The sequence below is a fragment of the Argiope bruennichi genome, chromosome 3 (genome assembly GCF_947563725.1).
Source record: "Argiope bruennichi chromosome 3, qqArgBrue1.1, whole genome shotgun sequence".
Lineage (NCBI taxonomy): Eukaryota > Metazoa > Arthropoda > Arachnida > Araneae > Araneidae > Argiope > Argiope bruennichi.
Window position 1 is genome coordinate 59,203,006 of NC_079153.1, and position 18,622 is coordinate 59,221,627.

General features: G+C 28.3%; 1 protein-coding gene across 2 annotated transcripts in view; it reads right to left on the reverse strand.

The window, feature by feature from the left end:
- Positions 1-9,475: 9,475 nt before the first annotated feature.
- Positions 9,476-18,622, reverse strand: part of LOC129963954 (NEDD4-binding protein 1-like) — a 40,287-nt gene continuing 31,140 nt past the window's right edge. Inside the window, exon 6 of one of the 2 annotated variants that reach the window (XM_056078580.1) lies at positions 9,476-10,455. In XM_056078580.1, the coding sequence (XP_055934555.1) occupies positions 10,353-10,455 (103 nt within the window). In that variant the 3' untranslated portion in view covers positions 9,476-10,352. The remainder of the gene's footprint in view (positions 10,456-18,622) is intronic. The other variant, XM_056078579.1, reaches the window with a different exon arrangement.

Sequence of the window (18,622 nt, forward strand, 5' to 3'; positions counted from 1 at the left end):
GGCATATTTTTCATACTTCTCTGCGAAGCACTTTGACGAATTTTGTGCTTTAAACTAGTAACATGCAGCCAGATTTGGCAAATTTAGATTCCCATTGATCGTCTCCTAACATATCAAATAGTGTTTGATATCATGGAATACTTATGCTGCAACTCATCAGAGCCAGGCTACACCCAATAGAAGATGTTATAATATTCTTGAAAGGAGGAAAACAAAATTGCTTCTTAAATCCTTTTATACAGATGACATTGCGTACTAATCGATTTTTGTGCGGTGATAATAATTTCTAGTATTGAACATATTTGCATATTTAACGCATCTTAAAAAAGTATCGAGAGGAAGAAGAAAAACCAATGATATAAGAAATAGGAAAGAAAGATTTTTTTATAATACATTTTAATTAAATTACGTCCTTTAAAAGATAGTAATATAACTAATGTATCAAAATATTTTTTTCTCCTGTTTAATACATTTCACAATAGTGTGCCTATCACATTCACTTCTCCGCAAAGGGGTGATACGTAATGAGTGAGAACACATATCTAGAATTATGTGTTAGCGCGTTCATCTTTATTTTCTGCTTTAATTTGAAACAGCGCAATGTTCCCTACTTTTCAGAAACTTAAGGCTATCACTATGAGGGATTTTATCTCGAAGAGGGTGATAGCAGTGAATAAGATGAACATCTTTGCAATGTTTTCATTATTAAGCCAAAACCTTTGCTTTGCTAGATGCTAAGGTTTCTTCAATTCTTTTCCCTTACCATTTTGATTTATTGCTATTTTATTTTAATTAAAAACAAGAGTAATTATTGTTGATATTACTTGTTCAATTTTGTTAATTATTCGCCATCCTTATGCCATCTAATTCCGCTGATTATCGGGAGTTACTGTATTGCTAAACAAAATGTACATCTCCCCTTCTAAATCTTATTTCACCCCTATTTTGATGAAATCAACGCCTCTTGGCGCATGTGCAAAAGTATGAAGGGTTCCGTATACGAGAATTTTCGATACAAATTGCTTAGTAAAAAATTAATATTTCTTACTCCATTTGCCATCTTACTCCAATGTTAACTTAGGTGCATGTGTAAAAGAGTGCAATATTTTCAGATCTGAAAACAGATAGAACTAGATATTCAAAATGGTGGTGCCACAATTCGTATAGTTTCCGTACAGAAGCCCCATATAACTATTAAAAATATTTTTTTTAAATATAAGAATACTTTGAAATATGTGAATACTTTTTATTCCGAACATTATTAGTCAACATACACTAGTTTTACGCTTCCACTACAGCCACAAGGCACTATAATCTGATTATCAAATAATAATACAAAAATTAAATTAACAAAAATAATAATGGTCTCCTCTTTGAATTCTCATTTTTCAATAATGTTCTCTAGTTTCGTTCTTGATGAAAAAAATCATCCATTTCTACCACGTTTCCTGATTAAAAAATAGACATTCTTAATTTAATTTCATTCATAAAATAAATTCCAGTTATTTTAATAGATAAACTCTCCTTATTTTTTAATTTTTTTTTTTAAATAAATATCCAAAATGGTTTTGCATGAATGAGAACTTGATGTTCTTTCCTTCTTTTGAAAATCTAATTTATTTACAAACTCCAGAAGTTATACAATAAAAACAAATTTCATAAGGTGCATTTCATTTTTAAGAGCTTACAACTTTCGCATTAAAATAATAAAATCCATACCAAAAAATATGAATACTCTTTCTTTACTTTCAAATAAGTATTTTATGTGATGACAAAGGTAAGAAATTATGTCTCACTGCTGCCATTGAAATAGTTCTAGATCAGCCTTAAGGGAAAATAATAATAAACATTAGAATTTCTCTTAGAAATCTACATTTTTATAATGTAAATTTTTAAAAAAAAACAACTTTTTAATAAAATGCATTTTACTCGCTTAATACTTTTTAGCTTCTGAAAATTATTACACCATAATACGAAGTCACTAGAATTTTAATAGCAATATATTTTCCAAAATTTTTCTTTCCACTTTTTCTGTATGGTTTTCTGAAAGAAGTACAACAGATCTTTATGTAGCCATCCTAAAAATGTTTACTATAAAAAATGATGAAGGGAATTGAAAAACTGAGATTTCTTAACCAATATAAACAGATAATAGTTGTTTCTTTGTAATTCCTTTGAAAACATGTTTGATATTGCCAAAAAAAAATGTCTTAGTTACATTATCCAAAAGCAAATCTGCGAGGTTTGCTAAATCTAAGAATAAATATTTTGTGCAAGCAAAACTTTCCGAAACATAATTAAAGTACAGTACACTCCCGATTATCCGCGGAATTGGGTGGCGCGGCCGCCGCGGATAACAAAAATCGCGGATAATCCGAAAAAAGCTAAAAACGGGTATAGCAAAAGAGAAAACAGTCATTCCAACTTTGAAAAATCGTCTTATGTACAATAAAACGTAAAATAAACAGCAGGAAATGTTTAACTAACGCTTGATATTTTAGTATATCACTCCAAACTAACCTAAAATGCATTTTGTTAATGAAAACAGAAAAGTGCTTTGTACTTACGAGAGGCGTCAAGGATGCACAGAAAAATTAATACATATTACTCATCAGAGGGGAAGGTTCCGAGAAGGCCTGGGATATTTTTGCCATAAATAAGCAAAATGTAAGCAAAATTTAACGTTTCGCTCAGTTTGGTGAACATTTTTATTTTCTTTGCTTTACGCTTGTACAAAAAAAAAAAAAACTTTGTGCGGCAGGCGCGGATAACCGGGAGTCTACTGTATATCAAAAAGAGCTAAATGAAATAACTAACGTACCAAATCTAGAGGCTTTAAGTCACATAAGGTTTGATTGAAATATATATATATATATATATATATATATATATTTGATTCGAGCATCAATGCTCCGAGACAGCGCGTGTATGTTTGCGCTTTACACTCCAAATCGTTTAATCCACAGCAAACAAATTTGGCACACATACCTCCTAAGGCGGAAACGCACATTTCGAAATTTTAATTAAAATTATAAATAATTAAAATTTAGCCTCTGCATGCGAAAACTTTCGAAAATATTACATAAATTCCACACCGTATCAAAATTTAAAAAATAGCTTTTCCATGATACCAATTTTATAACCAAGAAACTTTTTCCTGAACTTTGTGAATTTTTTTGAAAATATTTTTTTGTTCAAATTTCCAACGAAAGAGTACATTGCTGCCTTGAAATTCAAACCGTTTTCATTGTTTCGACAAATATTTTATCATATAATTTTCTTCCATGATTGACAACTGAAAAAAAAAAAAAAAAAAAAAAAAAAAACGCGCGAGTGGTTTTCCAAAAACTTTCTAGTATATTCCCAAATAAAGGTATTATCATAGAGAACGCCTTCCATGGCATTGGCGTACAATAGTTACGAAATATTAACCTTTGGAATAAATATAGCATTTTTACAGAATCTATCGAGTAAACTTTGGTGTGTTATTTAACGATTAATACCTGGCATGCGGTTAATAGAACCCGAAACTCGAATTTGTGTTTTAGACGCGTTTATTGACCGATTGAAACAAAAAAAATCTCACAGAGAGCAACAATTGTAGTCACAAAACCCCATATCAAATTTGATATATTTAAGTCATTGCGTGTTTGACTCATCATGTTTACATGTTTCTGAAAATACAAACCGACAGACAGTCAATTCCTTTTTGGATTTGGCTCAAAATTTGAAAGGTGTCTAAACTATAGATGTCACTTCTGTATATCGCTCCTGTGAATTTTATCTATTTAGATCTCTTCATTTTGGAGTTATTGTCTAAAATTATATTCGAAAAGTCGGACAAAAAGGCTTCCAGTGAGCGGATTTTGCTCAAAACTTGATCTAAAAATTTGGTGTAAAAGATTTTATACCGAATTTCATTCGTTTAGATCAAAACATTTTTGTATTATCTTTGTCACAGACGGAAATGTTCTAAAAACTCAGGGAAGGTCTAAACATTTTCCAAAAACAAGGACGATCTAAACGCGGATTTATCAAAATCTCGAGTTCGAATTTTTTGGACAATCACTATACTTTTTGTACTACATATACGAGAAAGTAAAGGGATTCTTTTTAATATCCGAGTAATTTATAAGACGAATAAAAAAGTGAAGTTACTATATAACGAAAGTTAGAAAATAGATGAACCGGACATTACTCTGTTAATAGGATATCAAAACCGATCCCCAGATGTCATGGGATCGGTTTCTGTTAGAATAGTCTGTAATGAACAGAGTATATGTAAGAGATATACTCTGTTCATATTGTTGTTGTTTCTTATGGCACTTACCGTAGGCAAGCCCGCTGTTCGAAGACAGCGGATTTAAGCCTGGGGGGAGCGCCTCTTGTTTCTATAGTAGCGCCATCTAGGGCCAAGAAAACGACTTAGCTACACACACGTCACAACCTTTTTTACGGCGCGGACTTCATTCACGCAAACACAGATCGTAATTTAGACCTGAATCAGAGAACGATCACCCCCGATCCAGTACCCCCAGTGGCATTACTCTCGACATGTAGGGCATTGTGACCACGACAGATTTAACGCGCGTCAGCCACCAAGCATGCAGGGAATCTTCGGCCGGCGGGGTTCGAACTCGCAACCTAAGGGACGCGAATCCGACGCTCTACCAACCAGGCTATCCCGGCCTACTCTGTTCATTAAGGATCATAACATGCATAATAAACGGAGCATATAAAAGACAATTAAAATTTTGCGTTTTTTTTTTTTTTTTACTTTTTGTTATTTCAGAAATTTATCACAAAAAAAAAACGGCAAGATTTCGCGTAATTTTTTAGTTAAAATTCTAATAAAAATAATCGCCCCGAGGTGCACATTTCCATCCTCCAAAGTAAATATCTGCCAACTTTACTTCAAACTCTCGAGTCTGTAAAGAGCCTACAAACATAATAAAGATGAAAGTATGTGTGTCTAAGTACAACTTTAGTTATATTAACATCCCATTTTAATTATTATAAATAATGCTTTTGAAGTAACACCAAGGCTATTTCGGGATAGTTACAACAGCTGTGAACTATGATCAAGTAAGAATATCACATTCTGCATCCCTTTCTCCAAACTTGAATGCCATAGAAGCAAGCTTGCATCTGATTTCACTCTTGTGCTCAAAATTTGAAAGGTGTCTAAACTATGATGTCACTTCTGTATGTCGATTCTGTAAATTTTATCTATTTAGCTCTTTCCATTTTGAAGAGAGCTAAAATTTATCCTTTACTATTATAACTACTTACTATTATTTTCTTTACTATTTATCCTTTATTATCATACTACACTATTTTTCCTGTTAACTATATACTTTTCAAGAGACAACAAATTCACAGCACTGTTGTATATGATATAAGAAGAGTGACATCTTGATATGTTTAGCAGTTTATAGATATATATATATATATATAGTGAAACCTACATACACTAAATCTCCTATACAAAGATTTCAAATAAGATTAAAAACCTGTTATTTGATTTATTATATGCCTAACACTTCAAATAACAGCTCTTGAAAAATTCTCACTTCAAATATGCCAGGTTCATCAATCAGTATATATTACTGGAGATAATTTCTTATATAGCAGAAAATCCCTAAAAAAATGTTTTAGATTAATGAAAAGAATTGTATCCATTATGATGTTATAAAGGATAACGTAGAACCACCATTATAGTTGCAAAATCAAATATTCCTTATTGCTTTTACCAATTTACAGGGGTGTTTGTGGGACCGCAAAAAATCCCCTGAAACTTTTACGGACTTACTACCGGCATTTTGGAGTTTCGAGAAGGGGGGGGGGGAGAAATGAAAAATTACAATTATGAAGTATTGAATGACCTAATTATAAAAGTTCATTGAATTACTTTTTTTGCAAAATTAATAACCATAAATTTTCAAACATATAAACTACTACATTTTATGCAAATATTTTAAATTACCTGAATTAATTCTTTTAAAAAAATTATCTAATTTCTGCTGCTATTTTTTTATTTTCTGATGTTTGTGGGCTTGTCTTTCTTTTGTGGTGAACTTCATAATTGCAGGAAGGTTGACTTTTATTTTCCTCATTTACAGTTGAAGAAATTTCCTCGAGAATAGCACATGCAGAGGTAGAAGCAGTTTGCTTTACTGCAAATGTAGAAGGGTTTTCAGAGACTTTTATAGGTTGACTCATCTGAAATACATGTTTTTAAGTCCTCTTGATATGTTTTCCAACTTCTGTTCATATTCAGTAAGAGATCTTTGTGAATTGGATCAGTCATTGGATTTTTTGAGCCATATTTTTCACATGAGGTTTCTTTAGAAGCCATTAAATCATATTTAATAGTCTGCACTGCATCTAGGGAATCAATCTTAAGAGAGGTTCTATAGTCAGTGACAAGTGTATCCATTAAGTTGAATGCACTTTCCACTAATGGGCCATGGAAGCAGCTAAGGCAGGCTTTGACCAATTTAGCCAATGTAGGATACTTATAATCATTTGTGAAATCATCTTTTAAATTAAAAACTTTAGACCAATATTTATCAATTGTACACTTGACTTGATTTCCACTTTCATCAGATGTGTAGAGCATTTCTTTGGTGATATCAATATCACTCTGGTATAACCTTATTTCAGCTTCTACTTTTGACTTTTCATTATCACTAAAAATATGGGACATAAAAGATGATAATTTTTCAAAAGCTAATATTGTACTGGTTTTACCTCTTAGCTCTGGATCTAATGCTGTAAAACTAATTAGATATGAATTTTTAAGGGTAATTTCTGTTTCATATGCTGAAATTTCAAAGTGAAATTCTCTTGCGTACATAAATAAAAAAATATTTCAATAAGCGAAACGAAAAATTTACACGTGCATCAATAAATGAAACGAAAATTTTACACAGTGGAGAAAAAAAAGTTGCAAAGCGATCAATGACAAATAGCTAATACGGCGAAAAATCCCCCTTCTCTACTTATTGGCGCCACGCCAGGAGAGATAAGACCTTTGAACCGAGAGTCACGTGATCGCACATCTGGTCGAACGAAGTCTCTCCCTTTTTTTTCTGCCGCGCCTACTTGCCGAAAAGAATCCAGAAGAGAATGTCCGAGAACCGGGGGAATGAGTCATAACTCGCAATAAGGAAAGAACAAAAAAGAAGTTTTTCCCCCCTTTTTACGCATTATCACTGCCTTTGGAGAAAGAAAGGAAAAGTTTTCACCACACACACTGCCCTTGCGTTTTCTGCTTTCAAAGCAAACAAAATTACCCAGATCAAAATAAATAATTCATTATTATTCCTACTTCCTTTTGAACGACGATCCCCGGAATTTCCGGGTATCGAAGTTCAAAATCCCCGGAATTCCGGGGTTTCCCTGGAGCACAAACACCCCTGAATTTAGATAAAAGGGTGTAAATTGCTACTGTTATTGCATTATATACTGCAATGATTGGAATTCAACTACTGAAATCTTACAGAGATCTCTTTATTCTTTTTCATTATCAAGAAATATGATTTGAGAATTGACTAACTCATAGCATATTTCTTTTTATCCAAAACAGTTTCTCTATGTACATTCTGATTCCTTTAACTTGTTCTAAATGCATTAACATATCACCCAGGACATCATTTGATCTTTTCTTTGAAATTCTAAGCAAAAATTTTTTGTATGGGTTTTCTCTCAGTGCAGGGTGTGTATACTAATTTTATCTTTAAAAAATACTTTTAAAAATATAAAATACTTTTTAAAAGTATTTTGCTTTATAAATACTTTTTAAGAATCCTTTAGAGTAAAAATAAGAACCTCCTCCTTAACCAAATTTTTTTATTATTATTATTATAGAACTATAAGTTCGAATGAAATAAATTAACTAAGTGAGCATCCAATTTTATACAAATATACACATAAAATACCATCAGGAATCACTGAATATTTTTCACCAACACTGAAACTAAGGTATTTAAAACACCTTTTTTTATGTGTTTCATTTGAAAAACCTTATTAAGACTTTCAGTGCATATCTTAAATTATTTAATTGCATTGCAATTAGTAGTATAAGAGGAGGAAAAGATTAAACTGCTACTTTAAAAACATTCCAATTTCTCAAATAAGGTCAAGTGCATAAGTAAACAAATTTTATTAAATATGTAAATAAAAGATTATTTCTCTTCACAGATTTTTTATAACACTTTCAATTTTTTGCATTAATAAATCGTCCCAACTAATTAATTTTGTTAATAATGAAAAGTTTTAGGCTTGCAGAAAAAGTAAATGCATTAGCTTTATAATCAATTTCAACAATTTCCTTTTCAAAGGTCAATTCCTTTCCCATAAAGAGATCAAGAAATTAGAGAGTAATTTTTTTTTTATATCATTGACAACTATTTTGCCATTTATTTCCACAAAAGTAGACAAAATTTTTAATGGTCTGATATAACTAACTTTCTCAATTCTTTAATAATGTTTACCAAATGGATTCTATCAAACTGTTTTATATGGTCATAGACTACATGTTATGAAACATTTTTATTCAGATTTCCACTTCGTTATTTTAATTAATGCCAAATCCTCTTTCAATAGATGCTTGTTCATAAGAAAGAATGAAAAGACTCTTCAAATTTTTTAAATTTTTGACCTTTAAATAAAGTATTTTTAAAAATTCCTCACCCAATCCCATTTTCCGGGCATGAAAATTATTAAAAACAAGTAACAGTGATTTGACAAGAAAGTCTATAAACACCATAAGAGCAGCATCTTCATACCACATTTCATCCTTTTTGATGAAAGCATAACAGTGAACATGGTTCATTTTTCACACTTACTTGTTCTCTGCCAAAACAACATCTCGTACTGATGCAAAATTTACTGAAATCATTGTGCATTCCAACATTTTAAAAACAAGATACTCACAATTCACATTTGAAAAGCATAACATGTTATTGCATATTGTTTTTGTGGAATGTAAGTCTTTCAATAATTTGTCCTTGCTTACGCCTGTACTTACTTTATCAATTGCAAACCAAGATAAATTAGAAAAATCATATTTTCACTATAGCAATTTATTGAAGAAATAATTTCAAATTTTCTTTCAAAACTTTGAAAAAGCACATATGTTGTTTTACTAACTTACATACATCATATATTATTATATATATTATTAAAAGGCAAGAGTAAGTCATCAATGATACATTTAAAGAAATACATGTGTGCTCTGTCATAAATACATGTGAAACCAGCTGAAAACTCTCACTGCTGCTTCATTGCATATTTCCTAATGAAGGTTATCACCCATTTCTCTGGGGGGTGGGGGGGAGATAAGAATATTCCAAAACTTTTGAGGCAGCCAATTAAATCCAAAATTTATGACAGAGCTACAATTTTAGAAACAAGACAACAAATTTCCTTTATATAAGTTTTGAAAATTAAAAATAAAATATAACAAAATCAATCATACAATTTTTCTATATAAGTCATGTACAAATAGCTTAATCTAAATTTTCAAAATGATCAAGGAAAATGTTTCTTCACTAGTTCATTAGTGGAATCCCCAATTATGATAAAACTAATATGTTAACATTATTCCATTTTAATAACAACATTCTTTACTAATAAAGTTTCACTAAAACTTCCGAATTTTTTTACCTGCGATTTGGTTTACAGAAAAATGCTATTCTTTTTATTCTTCTGCTCGGAATATACAGTCAAATTCAAATTTATTTTTCTCTAAAAAAAGGGGGGAAGGAGAGGAAAGAAAGCTGTAAAAAGTGAGCACATTTTATTTTAAATATAAGCTTTATTGCTGCTTTTTTTATAACCATTATTACACAAAATATTAAACACTAACTTGAATTCTCCACAAATTCTGAAATTCAAAAAAATTTAATAACTGACATATTTATGTCAGTTATTTTCCAATTCCTTCAGATTATAAGAGGACAATTGGATAGAATGATACATTCCATAATGTTTGTGTACAATCAAGTTTGATTTTACTAATAGAAATAGTATCCTTCAAAATAATTTGCTATGTTAATTCAGGTCTGTATAAATTTCTAAGAATTAATGGTTTCCTAGCAAGAAGTAAGTCTTGTACTTCTGTATTATATATAATAAAAATGTTCATTGACAAACAACAAAGCAACTGAATTGTAAAAGAAAACAATTATAAACTCATTTTAATTTTATTTCCACACAGTTTTGATGACTGTATGTACAATGACAGGGTGAAGTTTTAAATTATAAATTATATACAAACTTTTTTTTTCTTTTCAAAAAAGTATCAAAAACTCAGAACAAAAATTCAAAAAAATTGCACATAGTTATCAGGCAGGGAATGAAAGAAAATTTTCAAGGGATGGGCCATTCCTTCCTAATGGATCCTGAGGTATCATAATTATATCTCCAACAAAGCAAAACATTAATAATCTGCATGGGAAGGAAATAAAATTATTAATAAATGATATGTAAATGCAATGCAAGATTACAAAAAAAAAAAAAAAAAAAAAAATACTCCTTTAATGAAATCAAACAACACAAGATTATTGTTTGACTGCATTCACGGATTATTTTTAACAATACAAATTATAAAATAAACTCTACACAACTGAATATTACTATTTCAAGAATTTAAACAGGAATAAAAGAACTATCTATCAATTTATGCACAAAAAATTAACAACAGAAGCATTAACATAATATATTACAAGAAAATAGTAATACAATTATAATTTCTATTGACTTAACAGGGCTAAATATTTCTAACTTTTCAAAGATAACTTAACACCATACCATTAGAAATATAGTGGCTTTTAGAATTAAGAGAATTTTCAATCTGGCTTGCTTGCGCCCAAAAGTATAGGACAGATTTTAATGAAATTATTTGGACACAAGTTGATATAATATATAAAGAAAAGCCACACAATAATTATGATCCATACATATGATCATATATTCATCAGTAGAGAATATGAAATCGACATTAAAAAATTAATTTAAAAAAAGATCAATAAGGAGCCCTGTATAGACATATGAATTTATGTTAAAATTAAGGGATCCTATACTATATGAAATTATATTCAAAATTAAGCAGATTACGAATGATGGCGGCAATCACTCCCATTGTTTTCAGATCCAAGATCTCACCCCTATATATATATATCAGCACTCAAGAGCTTCTGTCTATGATATGAAGGTCCATGAATCCATTCATCAGGATGCCTGCGAGAGCTTTCAAGCCTCCACTGCCATACTAGACTTTTCTCTGAAACTGTCAGATGGTGGGTCCTTAGTTCCTCCAGTATGACTGTGCAGCGAGAATCAATGATTTAAAACTCATCATGGAAAGAAATATTCCTTATTTATTCTTGCTCCAAACTAATAGTTTCTAATCTTGTATCTGTGACTACTTTTAGTCATAGGGATGTGATCTTGAAGCCCTCTGCCTTTTTAAGCAGATAATTCACCTATAATTTATTTTTAACGATAGTAACTGTTCACATATGGTTCAAAGAGTCAACAAATTTCTGAAAAGTGAAAATATTTAGTACATGATATACGTCCAGCTTACTCTCTGGACCTTAACCCAAAAAGCATGTCTGGGACTCTTGGGAAGATGACATCAATTCACCTTCTCCTTCTGGGAATCTGAAAAATATTTCTAGAAGATTAAGAGTGATTACCAGAAGGATTCATAAGTTGTCAAACCATAAGAAATGACAATATCCATATTAATAACCTTCTCTTATCTTGTAATGTCTATTTTAATACTTGTCTGCATTGATGACATATAAATGATCATGCATGTAGCCCATAACAGTTTACGAGGTACTTCCAATTGTATCCCACCAACTAACATACATAATATCATTAAAGTCTATTTACTATTACTAATGGAGACAGATGACCAAAATTGAAAATTCTCTTAATTTTGAAAACTATTAAACATATTAGAATACTGAAGTTTAAATTTTTTATATATCCAATTGGATAAGTGCGGTCTTGGCCAGAATGAAACAAGTGATAGTTTCAGCTGTAACTATACAAAAAATTGATTCAAAATCGTTCTTGACAACACAATATGCAAAGTAGTGTTGTTGTTTTTTCACCCTTCACTTTTTTTATAATTTGAGATTTGCACAAATACATAATTAAATTTAAAAGTCTATATAACATGTTTTTAGCAGAATATTTGTTTCCCAAAATCGTATGCAAGTTAAAAATCCCTACATTTATACATTAACAAAAATGCAAAACCTGGTGCTTTAAAAATTTTTTTGAAAGAAATATTAAAAACTAATTATAAAAGGCAGATTAGGGGATTTTTTTTGTTTGTTTGTTTAAGAATAGTGCATATACACTTCTGTATTATTTAAGCCAAAGTTAAGCATAGGATTAAAATTACTATCATTTCCAATATTACAATTTTCTGATTAATATATGATCAATGCTTGAGAACTTCTTTGTGGTTAAGCTTTAGATTATGGGTCAAATGATGTTTCTAGAAAGAAAGGAAAAATAACTGAATAATAAAAACTGCAATTTCCTTTAACCATACAAAGAGTTTTCTTTTCCTTTTTTAAAAAATTTTATTATTATTATTAGCAATCAATCAATCTATAATGACACACAAACAATCTGTCTGCGCAAGATGACAAGGGAGTAAAATGATCAGAATAGAGACTGCTTAGTTTAACAGAAACATTGATCCTTTGCAATTGTTGTTCTGTTGGCAAAGATTAAATGTCCTAGTTGATCCTCTGAATTGTTCAATAGGGAAAAAATAAAAATGGGTACAAGAAAAAAAGAAGAGTTTTCATGTTAGGAAATGAAATTGAATATCATTCTTCCATTTTACTACGCAATTCATTCAAAGATACTTAACGTATTTAAAATCTTAATTTTTAATGCATTCTTTAACATTTTATAATATTTTATTGAAAACTATTATATTTTAAAAGCAATGGAATTTTTGAAAAAAAAATTCCAAGAAATTTTATTTTTGTTCGAGATTAGCTTTGGTTCGAGATTTACGAACAAAATTCAAATAAATGTTAATGAAAAAGCCATACTATCAAAAAAAATTTGGACATCTTTGAAAAACATTAGATTATAATATGATTGAAATCCAAAAGGGCATATACTAAATTTAAATGAAATATACATTGTTGTCTTTACAAAGAAGTATCAGAAGATTACAACATTATTTAGTTTTAATATTAGATTTTTTTAATCCTGACCAAAGTAAAGCATATAAGATAATTTAGACCAAAACAAACTTAGACTTAATAAATAATTTTTCTTAATAATACTGATTGTTTCATTAATTTCTTTAACTATTTTTAAATATACTTATTACTACTTATAAAAAAATATTCTTTTTCAATTATTTTCAGACATAAGGAGATGAACTATAGTAGTGAATATATTTATATAAAAAAGTATTTGTTATTAAAAAAAATCATCTAAAGTTAGACATGAAATCTATCCATTGTTTATGATTTCAATTTTAAAGATGAAAACAGATTTGGAAAACAAATAAGTTTTTACTATTTATTATTTTTAAAAAATATTACTAAAACTATTCAAAAATATATAATTATACTACTACTAAAAATTCCTTTAAAAAAATAACATATCTTACTAAACAAATAATGAGCTTACTTTTATTATTTGAAACTTGAAATGTTTCATAATTGCTGTAAAATAATTCAAATACCAAACTAGAATATCTAAATAATTACAGATATTTTTAAAATCTCAAGCTTAAATATCAAACAGAATAAAATTTTAGAACTGAAAAACATTAACGACATTATGCTATCAAATGTTATTAACTTGCTTAATACATACATACATACATACAGAAAATACAATGCAATAAAATAACAACAAATAAAATAAAATTGTCCTTGTTTCAAATATGAAATATGTAAATTTGACATTATGATAAGAAAAATTTAAATTTCAGTATAGGGCAGAGTGTAAGTTCTCCAAAGAAAGTTTTCCTTAATCATCCAAAATTTGCAGAACTTTTAAATAATCAGCCTGTTTGCCAAAAAATATTGTTTCAACTTCATTTCAAAAGAAACATTAATAACATTTTTTTTTAATTTTTCTTTTTTATTTAAGAAAAATTTAAATCTTATCTAAAAAAACATCTACACAAATTGAAAATGCAATGCAATAAAATTCTGCTCATTCTAACTAATATTCCAATAATTTTCAAAAAGAAAATGGTAGATAATAATTATTGCTTTATTGAAATATCACTATGAAGGAGGGGAGAGAGTGCTGAAAATGCTATTCATCCAGTTTAAAGAATTGTATAAAACACAAAGATAAAGACGGAATAACTGAGATTGTAGAAAAGACTACAAATGTAATTTTTAAAATACAGTTTCTCAAACTAATAAGCAAAGAGCTTTCAAATTTGTGAAAACTGCTTAAAACAGGAATTGCAAAAACTACAAGGATACAAAAAAAAAAAGGAAGCAAATATAACAAACAAATATAAAATTGCTAAAATATAGTAATCACCAGAAAAAAATTCTAAAACAGCAAATTCAAATGAAATTAAAGAATTTTATTTTCTTAAAATGGGAGGCACAGATGAAGTTGATAACTTACTAATGAAACTAAATTTAGTTTCAAACTGTTGTCTGTTATTTCACAATATGTTAATAATGAAATAAAATCCAAGAAACAATTTAAAAAGTAAATTAAACATTTTTATCACAAATTTCATTATAAGCTTGAAAGCAAAAGAAATTATATAGTACTTCATGAAGGAAAGAAATGAAAGTAAAAAGAAAATAATGCATGAATTGATAAAAAAAAAAAAAAAAAGCTGCACAAGTTGATAAAATAGAAATTTATAAAATCAAAGAACTATTAAATTTTAAAGAATATTAAACAAAGAAATCTGAATTTCCTTTCCCACAAAAATAGTATTAAAAAAAATTCTTGTAAAATATTCTGCTATCATCAATTCTGCAAAGCAAAGAATTTTTCTTTTTTAAAAAAAAGTTAGTTTAAGAAATAAGAATTAGTACAAGAAATAAAAAACAAATAATAAAACTTCTAAAAAGATATTCTAAGACAATACAATCAAAATTTAATTGATTAAAAACATTCCTTTTGAAACTCGATCTTTAATAATAAAGCAATAGCTTTACTTTATAATGGTATAATAATATAATATGATAAAAAACAAATGTTTTATATACAGTTCCACCAAAGTACAAATAAGCATATTATATATATATATATATATATATATATATATATATATATATATATATATATATATATATATATACAAAAGTATTAGAATCAAGTTAATAGGAAAAACAAAATCAAATAAAAATTAAACCAAAAAAATTATTAAAAAATATTAAAAAAGAATCCGGCCTGAAGACTTTTTCAAGGGTCACCCTCAGGCAGGGATTCAAATAAAGGGATTTTTTCTGTGAGGACATACAGACATTAAGTCTAATAATGATTCCTCGTGACCCGAAAATCCCCCGAAATTATGCTCAAGAGATATACCATTTTAACAGAAAGGAAATACAAAATAACAAATTAGAAAAAAACCACAAAGTAAAAATACAATGAAAACAATAACAATAAAAACAAAAACAGCATTAAAATTAAAATTAAAATTAAAAACAAAAAGGCCAGAACATACCTTCCAACAGTGAATGAAACTTTAAACAATCGATTGTGATTTCCTGTTTTTGAAAGTTAACGGTTAAATTATGTAAACAGAGGTAGGCACCCAGCGCCATCTATTGAGTGATCCAATATGCAAGTAAATTTCTATTTTTATTTAAGCCAAAAGATTAATCCCAAACCATACCTTGTTTAATTAAAAAATTGACATTACAGTAATTTCTAGGAAAATCATTTTTAATTAAATTTTTAAGGAGGATATTTGATGCTTCAATATAAGAATTTTTATTATTGCAAACCCTTTTGATCCTGTTAACTTGTGAGAAAATTAGATTTTTGAAAATTTTAGAGTTTAGATTGGAATGGTAGTTACATAGTTTTGTTATTTTAAGGTTGAAATCATCCCTTTTATCGTATATACCAACTATTGTTTTATCATTAGCAATTTCGATTTTTAAATCCAGAAAGGTAGCCTCAAGTTGATTTATATTTGTATCTTTTAGAATTAAATCTTTTGGATAGCAATTAGTAATAATATTAGTATTGTCGAAGTTAATCAAAAGTAGGTCATCAATATATCTCCACCCGTTTATTAAATTATATTTAATTATTTTTTTCTCATAGTAATGCAGGAAAATATTAGCTAAAGCACTTGAGAAAGCTGTCCCCATTGGAATGCCCTTGACTTGTTTATAAAAATTAATACCATTAAACACGTAATTTTCAGTAATATTAAAATTACATAACTCAAGCCAGTTATTTTTAGGAATGATATTTTCATTTAAATATTCGTCATATATAAAAGTGCAGACCTTTATTAATTTTTCATGAGGTAGATTAGTGTATAAATTTTCGAAATCAAAAGTATTAAGTTTATTAATGTTGTTATCTTTAAGAAAATCCAATACTTCTTTGTTACTAGAAATAATAAAGTTGTCTTCATTTTTTATTTTGTCCAGGATAATTTTTAAGTATTTAAAGAAATGTTTACCCGTATAGTAATTATAACTACCAGTGCTACAGGTTACGAATCTGAATTTTAATGGATTTTTATGAAATTTAACTGTTGGGAATAAATAAGGATAGTTAAGAGAGCAAGTCTTAGTTTTGGTTTTTTTTGCAAAAGCAAGCATTCTTTTATCTAATTCCTTTTTTCCGGTGTTCTTTAACATATAAGTTGCATTAGAGTTATATTCATTAATTAAAAGTTCTTTATAATAATATTTACAAATTAAACAGAAATTATTTGCTGATTTATCTATTACTGTAATAACAAATTTTTCTTTTAAATTTTTTATTTCATTTTTTAATGTTTTACTAAAATAAATCCCACGTTCTTTAGATCTGTCAAAATCAGTATTCAATTTTATTTTAATTTCCTTTAAAATTCTCACTTTCCATTCCCCGAAACCTTCCGCAGGCCAGTGGTATTTTCTAGATAATTTGGCAATAAAAACATCCAAATCATTACCAATAGAAATCAAAATTTTGTTATGGTTTATTTTTTCTCTTAATCTAAATTTTGTTCCTCTTCCCATCAAATCTCTTAAAGAGTTGGATTCAATAATTTTTAAATTACCTGTAATAATATGACCTTTATCAATATCTATAAAATCTTTATATTTTTCCTTGTTACAGTAACAATCTGTTTTATTTATTTTATCTAAATTTTTGCTATAGTAATTATAATTACAAATTTTTTTCTTTAAAGTTGAAGTGTAACTAAACGCTATTGATACATTAGTTTTATCTGCAAGAGGAAAAAATATATTATTATTATGTATAATTTTGGGTAATTTTAGATATTCGAAGTAAATATCCAAGAATTTAATCACACAGTATTCTTTGTAAACATTATTTTTATTATTAAAAAGTAAATCGTTTTTTCCAATGTTAAGTTTACATTTAATAAGATCTAGAATAATACATTTAGTGTACGAATTTTTAAACTCTAATTCCCCGAATTTATTATTTAAAAACCATTTCATTTTATTATTTCTAAGACCAAAAATGTATTTCCTAATTCTGTGAATGTTTTCACTATTGTGTTCCAGATTACAGTAATTTTGAAATTCCTCAAATATAATTTGAAAATTGCCTCCTTTCCCTTTACCTCTTTTAAATCTTTTAGAAAAGTTATCTTTATTTAGAAAATTTTTAAAAATGTTAAATTTGTTATAAATGCAATTATTGTTTAAATCTGCATAACCTTCCCCATTTAATTTACTATTGAGACCATAAGGAAATAAAGTTTTCAGGTTGCAAATATAAATGTTTTCCAGATCTAATCTTTTGTTTAATTCGTTAATATTGTCTTCTAGAATGTAGATATTAATATTGTTAAAGTTATGGTTTTGAAAATGCTCCAGTTCGAAGTCAGTGGTCCTATTTTTTATGAAGTTTTTTATATCGGATCTGTGATTGTTAATTCTTAAATTAAGCTCGGTGCTAGTTTGGCCAATATATTTTAAATTACATTCTGAACAATTAAGGAGATAAATCAAATTTTTGTTTTTACAGAATGTTTGTAATTTTGAGTTTTCATTTTTGATCTGTTCCTTATCTGCCAAAGGACATGTCCTACACTTTCCGTTTCCACAAATTTTATATTTTTTTGTATTTTTAAGATTTTTTAAACAAAACAATTGTGTCGGTAATTTTTTCTCCGTGAATGCTCCTGACACAAAGCTATCCACAGTGCCCCTTGGTAGAGCGCGCGACGGGCCATGCGCTATGATAAATTCGTTATTAACTTTTTGCATAGTTTAATTTATTTATTAAAATGAAAATATATCTCTTAAACGCCAAAAACAAGGAATTCTCGAAAAAGTAAAATCAGGAAAAATGATCTGAAAATTCTTAAATTTTTTAGGCAATACACCAAAAAACCTATTGAACCCCCCACCACCACCAAAAAAAAAAC